Here is a 9,997-nt window from a genome sequence, read left to right as displayed (position 1 = left end):
GGTGAGAACAGACAGTCTCAATACACATTACTTAAGTTCAGGTGCCAGCCAGTCTCATAGAAGCAGGGTGGGGTCAAGCAGAAGAACATTTTATCACATTAGTACATTTTAAATGTTTATCTTCAAATATCCTTGACAAAAACATTGTTCATTTTTATCATATTTTATTTGTATTTTTGTTTGTAAAGCACGTTACAAAACAGTCTTTAAAAGTGCTATATAAATAAAGTTTATTATTATATACTTGTATCACTGCTTAATACTCAGACAGACCCTAACCCATGTAATGTTGCACAAGTGCAAACCTTTATATATACAGTGTGTTGTAGAATCAGCATCAGGTTTAGTTGCCTAAAAGTGATAACATGTAACATGCAAATGTGGAAAACAGTTGAGCCTGATTTATACTAGTTACCCGTGGTGTCTTGCACCGAAAATAGCAGATCTACAAACTCACACGACATGTGGCACGATGCATTGTGAGCTTGCAGATCAGCTATTTCTGTGCACAACACTGGCACGCAACTAAGTACAAACCAGGCTTTACTGATTGGCTGTGAATTATACTCTGTTAAATAAAGGCCCTTTTAGAAATGTGTAAAGCGTAAGAGAGTATAATTCTATTATAAAACATGACAAGAAATATTCTCAACCGTAAGTCTACATACAAAAAAAGTATTGTAAACAGTCAACACAAATACGTGAAAATAACTTCTAAATAGACAAGCGCAGAGAAGTGCTGGAGGATTTAACTCCACATAGTCACAGCCCTGGTGTTGGCTACTGTCATTATTAGCCACCAGGGGGAAGAGCAGGGTTGTTCTGTCACTGCTCTGCTTTACAGTTGGTTAGCCTCACTGGCACATGTGTGTCCTTTCAGCTTCCTTCAAATGTAGAACTCTTGATCTTCCTCTTCCTCTACCTTGTGTTTATTTTGGAAACTCCTGTCTTCTATGAGCCCGCTGATGCTGTTGGAACTGTCCCACTGGTTTAGAGAGATGTCACTCAGAGAGGGGCTCCTGCTGGTGTTTACGCAGGCACTTTGGGGGCGCGACTTTGGCAAGGTAGAGGGTGTGCTGTTGCTAGACAAGCTACTCGTTCTCTTGGGAACAGGCGGTCGACCCGACTTAGACGGCTGAACAACGGCTGTGCCAGAGATGCCCGGCGACGGGGCAGGGCCTATGTCTTCTGGCGGTGCCAATAAAGGACAGGGTGTCCGTGGACGGCTGGATTTAATGTATGCCGATACCACTGTTAGGTCCACATCGCTGTCCACTTTATCGCCCGTATCCACGTCCGTCTCCTCTGCGCCAATCAGGGCATCCACGTTAAGCCGGAAGGGCGGGATGAGGGAGGAAGTGCGAGAGAGGGAGTGGCTTCTGTAGTGGGGGGCGGGGGAAGGTGCGGGAGAAGAGCCGGTTGAGTGGGAGCTGCTCAGTCCCAGGCCCGGCAGAGAGAAGAGGGAGCTGGATCGGAGGTTCCTCCACTGGGACCTCCAGGCGTCTGGATGATGATGTTGGTCGTCCCACTGCTCTTCCTCGCCCATCTCCTCACAGGCGAGAGGGAGTGAGGCCTGGGAGAGAGAGGCCTGGTTCTGGACCCTGGTGCGTGACGCCAACCGGTACCTGCGGTTCCTGTGAGATGCAGCACTGCGGCCGAACATGTATGGGACGGAGAGGGACTCCGCGGCCGAAGGGGAGGACATGGCAGCCATGGCATCTTGTCTGCTTTTAAAGCGGGCGCCTTGGATCTGTACACCAATAAAAAAAATATATATATCAGAAAACCTGGAATGTAATGTACAGTAATAGTTATGTGTAGCTACAGATAATGAAAGGTTCTGTCCTTTGGAGGTCTTTTCACCAGCTTTGGGATGGGGGGGGACCGAGAGAGTGAGGAGCTTGTGCTGATTGGGCAGCTGCCATATCTTCTGGAGGGACAATACAGCAGCTGACCAATCAGCGCATAAACTCTATCTTCCTTAGGGATAATGTGGCAACTCAACATTCAGCGCACGCAGGCTAACGTGCCTCGAGCATGCTGAGCTGTCACTGTAAGCAACCTTGCTGATGAAGGAACTCACCATGACAAACATAAATGAAAACTGGGCCGCTAGACGTGGACAATGTTGACTGTAGACGGTTCACAGAATGGCTGTGTTATGGCGAGGCCAGATGTTTTTTTCTTTCTTTTTTCAGCCAGCACCCACACAGTTGGAGAAATAGTGGGACTACCATTTGGTTCAGCAGTGCAGTTCCTCATTGACATTAATTGTACTGTACAGTATATTTATTACATTTAAGTGCTGATAAAATGCTATTTTCTTGTTGTCTCTATGAATAAATAAGGCTATGGGTATTGCTCTCAGACAACAACAAATACCCAGGTGATCATCTGTAGACTGTAAGTAAAAAACAACTTAATATAGAGAAAAGAGGAATTCTCCCCTCTTGTGCCTTGTTCTGTGGCCTGTAAACGCAGTGAAATATGAGGTCATGAGGGGATACAAAGGATGGGGCCACATATTCAGTCCTATCAACCCCCTTCCGCAAGGCCTCCGTTCAACTGACAGGTCCACACGCAAAGTATAGGCAGTGGAGCGAAGAAGAAGGGGGTGAGAGGGAACCCCCTGGGCTCACTAAAGGGGCCCCCCTGTTTTCAGCCCAGCTAGTTTATGAATTGGAGCAACAGCTGGTGAAGTTATCAGCGTTGAGACAGACAAGCCCATGTGTATCACACCTCCGTTACCTGAGAATCTCCAAAGCAGAGGGATCACTATATGCATTAAAGACTTATGTTACGGACTCAGATTCTATGGCCAGATTTCCATTCACAAAATGGGTTTGGAAAAGTTGTTTAACTAGATGTGTAATGGTAATTCAGTAATGGTAGTCCACCACACACAGACACGGTGAAATGTCGTTATTCTTAAGTCGATCTGCCTTCAAGAACAACACCAGCCCACTTCTTTCCGGCTTAGATTTGAACCGTGTCTCTCGCCTATGTTTCCACTCTCACCAATAAATCCCAGCACAAAAATACTGTAGTCCCCTCCTCCTCTCAACAACTGATGGCTTCCCCATGCTGCTATCCTCATGTCTGTCCTGTCATACGGTTTCCTGACCAAACAATACCTTAAGAAGCAATGACTTTCCACCTTTGTCTCAGACTATGATTTCCATAGGAGCACAAAAAGGCTTTTTGCACATTTCCATGCGTTGACGTGCACAAATAATAATAACAGTCGTCCCCGAGTCTAAAAGCACGAAAGCGTTGAAAGTAAAAACCGCAGTGATTGTTTTTCAGTGAACATCTAAAGTGACTCAACATGCTTCATGACAGGTACCATATAAAGCCCAAAAACTGTTTTAACTTTTCTATTGTGCACGTACATTTTGTGTATGCAACTATGCATGCATCATTAAGCAAATGGCTCGTTTAAGAGGATTTCTGCTCGCGTAAGGGCCTCGTTAAGTGGATGTGTAGTTAAATAAGCGGCCCATTAAACAGCAGTTTGTTCTCCATCGCTCTGATGAATGCCTCATAGTGTGTTGTGCTCATTGGGGTGTGTTTGTGCCGATGTGTTAAATGAGGCCGTAGAGCAGGGGTTCCCAAACATTTCAGCTCAAGACCCAAAAGATAAATATGGTGTCTCCCCAGGAAAAAAAATCAAAAATGAATGAACCACTTAGGCTAAGCCCCATTTGAAAGATAGTGAAAATGGCCGATCTACAAGCTCACAGCGGGTCATGATGCGATGCGATAGATCGTCTATTTTCACTATTTCTTAAAAGTTTTTTTTATTTATGGGTTGTTTTTATTTTTTTATTTTTTTTGACTTTTTTTATCTTTTGAAATGAATTCAAGATTGTATAGGATCTTCTGAAATAATTTTCTGGAAAATTTTGCTAGGAAACTGGAGAAAAACAATTCTGTGACCCACAAACGGGTTCCGATCCATTGTTTGGGAGACAGTAGTGTAAATTAAAGGCATGCATGAGATTGCAAGCACTTGCATGAGTAATTCTTTCTTTGTGCGCTGCCCTATGGGTCCATTTACTCTCTGTCAGAGTTAACCACTTAAACCCTATACTTAGTCGACCGGATTCCTAAGGGCTCTATACTAGGCCGAATGTTATGATATTGTTTTTTGTCGAATGTTTGGCCCAGAATAGGGACTCAATGGTTCAAATAACTCTCAGGACTCTCAGCGTAGTGAAGGTGTGTGTACTTACTATACTTTTGCATGTGTGCTTGTACGTGTGTGTATCTGTGTGTGTGTGTGTTTGTGTGTGTAAATGAGAGAGGGAGAGTATGTGACAAAGCCCCAGTGTTTCCTTCTCCACACCTCATTGCACTCTCACTCTTTCTCTCCTTTCCTCTCTGAACCAAAGCTCCCTCTGTTCATTTTCACCTCCTCACTTCCAGTCGGTCTCATGTCCTTTATTCCTCTTACAGTATTCCTTCCCCTTTATCTCACTTCTTCTTCTCTTTGTGGTGGAGTGGTGATACCTATGGCTGTATACTGTACTTATCTCTCCCACGCACCGCAGAAGAAGGAGAGAGTGATTTACAACGTAATGGCGCTAGAGGGAGACCACAGGAAGGCAGGTGTGTGTGTGTGTGTGTGTGTGTGTGTGTGTGTGTGTGTGTGTGTGTGTGTGTGTGTGTGTGTGTGTGTGTGTGTGTGTGTGTGTGTGTGTGTGTGTGTGTGTGTGTGTGTGTGTGCATGCATGCGTGTGCCCGTAACTGTGTGTGTACAGTGATGTTATTGTTGGCTTTGTGCATACAATCCTTGGCACATTATTCTACAGGTACTGTATACTGTGTGGACAAAAGACTTATCCTCTTCTGTTTGACTGTCAGTGAAAACAAAGCAGATCTAATGGAGTTCATGTGACACGCTGTTGTGTTCGTCTTGGTGGACAACGGCCCACAATACTGGTGAGCAGTGGCAGCAGGGGGTGCTGGGTAATGAGGTTGTCGACATGGTAGAGGTCAGACCCTTAAGCCTAATTTATACTTCGTGGCAAGGCCGCGTCGCGCGCCGAAAATCTGCTCTGTTCGGCACGCGTAGCTATAAATGATCATTTACTCTGTCAGGGCTTAGATATCTGGGATAAGCCAGGTCAGACATGGATCTGACCTCAGCAAGTCAGAGCAAGACAGAATGTTCAAAGCAGAACAGTTAACCCACAATTCCCCAATGATGCTGGAACTTCACTTTAGGGGTGAAATAGTTAACCCATTTTGGGCGGGAACCCCTATTTGTAACTATACCTTTTAAGAAGGGAACCCCTTTTGGGGTTCCTGTCTTGAAAGTACAGAAAGTACAGTATATAGCAACGTAATATTTTTTGTAATTTTTGAATAGTTTTTCAGAAAACTTAGGTCAGGATTTAGAAGGCGTCAGGTCTAAATTAATTGAACTAATCGATATAAAAATAATTGATTTTCATTTAAAAATAGGAGAACTACAAGCTCACAGACTAATCAATTTAGCTGATTATAAAAAAGATTTTGTGTTGATTCGTTTATATAAAAAGGGTGCTTTGATTAATTCTTACAGGTAATCAACAGAATCATTGCTAAGAAAATAATCAATAGTTGCGGTTGTAAACACTTAGACTAAAAACGTCAGTTGGCTAGTTTAATCAGAGCAGGTGGCTGATAAGCAGCATGCATATGGCATTTTGTCATGACCGATTATTGTTCGCCTCACTGGTGACCACAACGCTGTAGCAATCCCAGTAATGGACAACATGGTTCATCTAATCGGCTTGAACTTTCAGGCCTTATTATCTCCCACCCCAATAACCCTCTGAAACTGACACCCTCCAAACAAGGACCACATGGTGTGTGTGTGTGTGTGTGTGTGTGTGTGTGTGTGTGTGTGTGTGTGTGTGTGTGTGTGTGTGTGTGTGTGTGTGCGTGCGTGCGTGCGTGCGTGCGTGCGTGCGTGCGTGCGTGCGTGCGTGCGTGCGTGCGTGCGTGCGTGCGTGCGTGCGTGCGTGCGTGCGTGCGTGCGTGCGTGCGCATACACACAAGCACAAACTTTCAAACAATATTATGTACTGTATGTTCTTGATATAAATGTGTGGGTATAATGGTTAGAATGGGTGGTGCATTTGGATGTGGACGGATGGATGGATGGATGGATGGATGGATGGATGGATGGATGGATGGATGGATGGATGGATGGATGGATGGATGGATGGATGGATGGAAGGGATAGGAGTGAAGGCTCCAAATAAAAGAGACTTAAGGAGTTCTCCTTTGCCTGCAGTTTTGACTGTTAATTCTGTCTTCATCATCTGTTTCCCACCTCTGAACTACTCTATATGCGGTGGGAACACCTTTTTTCTCTCTCTCTCTCTCTGTTGCTTTCTCTCTTTGTTTCCACAGACTCAAACACGTGCTCTCAAGACAGAGAAGCGCGCCCTCATACACATGGTGGGAACAGATACTCTCACATACACATAGACGGTAATTGAATTTCTTAGCAGTGTGCTTCTGTGGTTGTGCAATCCTGCCAAGTTCTTTGTGCCTGAGTGTGTAGTGTAGTGTAGTGTAGTGTAGTGTAGTGCAGTGTGTGTGTGTGTGTGTGTGTGTGTGTGTGTGTGTGTGTGTGTGTGTGTGTGTGTGTGTGTGTGTGTGTGTGTGTGTGTGTGTATGTGTATGTGTGTGTGTGTGTGTGTGTGTGTGTGTGTGTGTGTGTGTGTGTGTGTGTGTGTGTTAATCAATCCAAACAGGCCCAGCATCAGGCTGGAACATCTCGATCATATTTCTACTGCTGCTGTGGCTGTTTTCACATTACTGTTGCTAAGTAGACTTTGCACTTCACACCACAAGTTTCAGTGTATCTGTCGGGCTACTTGGCTTGGATCCGTTTCCTGTCAGCATTCATTCAGCACCAAGGGATGCTATTCAGTCCAACGTCGTTAAGTGTTTTTGCCACGCAGTTCTGGAGCTCAAATATTTATTAAATACTTTTATGTTTGTCCATTTGTTATCTTTAATCAGTTATGATGGGATATTAATTGCTTTTCTCTGTTAATGTGTGCTGCGTGGCTGTGGCAATCGGATTGAGCTGCTCTGAAGTTTGAGTCAACCGTAAGTGAGGCTATTAGACTGCTGGTTGATTGATGTGTACCATTTTCCTCCTCTTCATCCTCTACCTTCACGTCCCTGGACAATGTTCTTGGCTTGGACATGTGTCCAGTTTGTGAATGAAGCCCCACTGATCACAACAATGCAGTGTTCAGTGGTGAAGCCACACTATACAGGTTGGCTGCTTGTTTGCATGTCCTAATGACGATCTACGGCAGTGTTTCTCAAACTATGGGTCGGAGGACCCATTTGTGGGTCGCAGACACATTTTTCATGAGTAAATGTATATTAAAAATGTTTAAAAAAAAATGGAAGGAAACATTTCAAAAGAATTTCATATATCAATAATTAGCACTAGTCTTTTGTGTCTCGACTCAAGCTAAAAGGTTTCGGAACCCCTGGTCTACGGCTGATTTGGCCAAATGGAAATAGTGATCTTTAGTACTCCACCAAAAGGGCTTCATAAGAACAATGTTGGTGTAATGTAATTTTTTTTTACATGCAGAGGCTACAGGCTGACTTTCACGCTCTTCATGAGTTTCACTTATACTTCACCAGGCATTTCCTACACTGTTCAGGCTTACAGGTGCTTCTGTTTCGTGAAGTCAGCGTGATTGGTCTATTTTTGAGGGGGCAGACATACATATAGTAGATATTAGAGGTCAACCGATGCCAGATTATTCCTAGACCACTGATTACTGATAAATATATATTATCCCTATTCACATTTTTTTCTTCAAAACCAGCAGCCCTAAAAGCTCACAGCACGTTGCAATGTGGTGCATTGTGAGCTTGTAGATCTGCTGCTTTTGAAAGAAATAAGAAGAAAGGTTTTAGAATCTTTGAAAACCTTTCAAAATATTCATCTATAATGACATGCTTGAAAGTGGTGAAAAATCGGGACATATTGGCTGCATAATTGCTGATACTGATGTTGTCAATTGCCTCTGGGGCAGTTTAGTGGAGGTCAACACTCACTTGCAGAAGGATCTTATTGCCGTCGTAGTCCTCCGTCTGCCAGCGCACCTCGCTGATGGGGCTGCAGGGCCGAGGCAGCAGGGGCACCAGCGCCCCGACGTCCCGCACCCTCACCTCCATCACCGCCGCCTCCGTGGGCACCGGGCTCTGTCCCCGCGGCAACCTCTTGAACGACAGCTGGATCTCCGTGTCCGGGTTGGAGTACACCACGAAGGAGCAGAAGTCCTCCTTCTTCTGCGCCACCCTGCGCTGCAGCAGCAGCTTGTACAGCCGAACCATGTCCACGTAATTCTCATGGCGGCAGTACACCGTGAGGCGCACGATCTCCTTCCCATAGTGCACCTGCCGCACGGCCCAGAGCGGCGTGCCGGGGGCCAGGGTGAAAAAGTCCTGACTGCACGGCGCCAGCGGCAGCATGCGGCGCCCGTTGCCGACCTTCTCCGTGTGGTGGTACCGCCACGGCGGCCTCTGCAGCGTGCGGTGCAGCGTCACGATCTGCTCCTCGCCCCCGCAGGATTCCTGGAGGAAAAGGATGACCGCCAAGGCGGGCTGGCAGGCCGCCGTCAGGCCTCCGTTCGTCTGCCGCTTCAGCCGGGACCGCTGGGTGGACGAGGAGGTGGAGGCGCGCTCGGAGACGCGGAAGAGCTGCAGCTCGGGGTGCACCCATGACAGCACGGCGTCGGCGGCACACTGCAGGGACGGGCCCTGGCCCGGGTCGGCGATGAGGTGGACGCTGACGAGGAACGGGTCCTGGAGCTCCACCATGGATGACTCACCTCCACACCCAGCAGCACCACCGCCATCGAGCCACGGAGGGGAGGACAAGAAAGGCCATGGGAGAGGAGGAGGAGGGTGGGGAAGAAAAGAGAAGGAATCATAAGAAATTAAGCCCGCTGAATTTGAGAACTAAGTAAAACCAAGAAATAAACATCAGCGCTACGTGGCACGCGACACAAAGGATGAGAATGCTCACAGAACAACAGTAAAGGCTTGGTTCGCTTCTGAAGATCTCTCATCTTGGCCCTGCTCCTTTTCATGCCAGACATCTGCCTTTCGTCCATCTCCACTCCCTTCCCCTTGTTTACCTCTTAGCTCCGCAATTTTCTCTCCCTCCCTCCCTCTCCTTTCCCGTCCCTCCTCCCACTTAATCTCTCATTACCATCATCCTCTGTCTCACTTCTCCACATCTAACACCATCTTTCTTCCCGTACCATCCTCCCTCTGCCCCCCCCCTCAGGTCTGTGTGTGGAACAGTGTTTCTTTCCAGAGTCATTAGTGCCATTAGGAGGTCATTAGTGAAAACCCATGAGGAATGTTCCAGACCGCAGCGGGAACGCTGCAGCAAGGTGTAGCTTCCCCCCCCTGAACCTGTGACCCGGAAAAACAAGGCCCAGGCTGCACCTCCCCTGGCTCCCCCAGGGCAGGTACTGCCAAACTAACATTTCCACCAATTATATGCTCCTGAAATGCTGATTCCTTGGGAGAGTATTTTGTGTTTTTATTTTATCTTTATTTTGCCTTGCACAAACAATGTGTTGTTTTTCCTCTGCTACAACGTACACAGATAAACACACAGACCAACTTCCCATCGCTACGTCCTCTCATTCTTTCTTTTCAGAAAGTCTTTCCCTGCACTCGTTATCTTACTTCTCTGGGGGCTTGTCCCATTTCGTTTTGGGGCCTGGAAGGCTTGGGGCACCACAGGGCGAGGGAAAGGACACACACAGTGTTCTTGTCATGGTCACAGGAGGATGCTTGGGCACCGCCAGGCTACTCCATGGCCCAGATGGGAGTAATGGGTACAGGATCTGTCTCATGAGACCCTTTGGCCTTTGCTAATGGACACTTTCTACTTGACCAAAAACGTGACGTTCTATCGACCTTCAGATCACATTACGAAGACTCAACT

At 46.5% G+C, this 9,997-nt stretch overlaps 1 protein-coding gene across 1 annotated transcript in view; it reads right to left on the bottom strand.

The window, feature by feature from the left end:
* Window positions 1-165: 165 nt before the first annotated feature.
* The window catches only part of fam124a (family with sequence similarity 124 member A), a 26,195-nt gene continuing 16,363 nt past the window's right edge, over window positions 166-9,997 (bottom strand). The window contains exons 3-4 of the mRNA XM_080412425.1: window positions 8,089-8,864; window positions 166-1,750 (exon numbers count right to left, since the gene is read on the bottom strand). Of these exons, the coding sequence (XP_080268551.1) occupies window positions 887-1,750; window positions 8,089-8,864 (1,640 nt within the window). The 3' untranslated portion in view covers window positions 166-886. The remainder of the gene's footprint in view (window positions 1,751-8,088; window positions 8,865-9,997) is intronic.

Source organism: Gymnoscopelus braueri (genome assembly GCF_963280865.1).
Source record: "Gymnoscopelus braueri genome assembly, chromosome: 18".
NCBI classification, from domain to species: Eukaryota; Metazoa; Chordata; class Actinopteri; order Myctophiformes; family Myctophidae; genus Gymnoscopelus; species Gymnoscopelus braueri.
The sequence above is the reverse complement of the archived record's forward strand: the minus strand, read 5'-3'. Positions and strand labels throughout refer to the sequence as shown.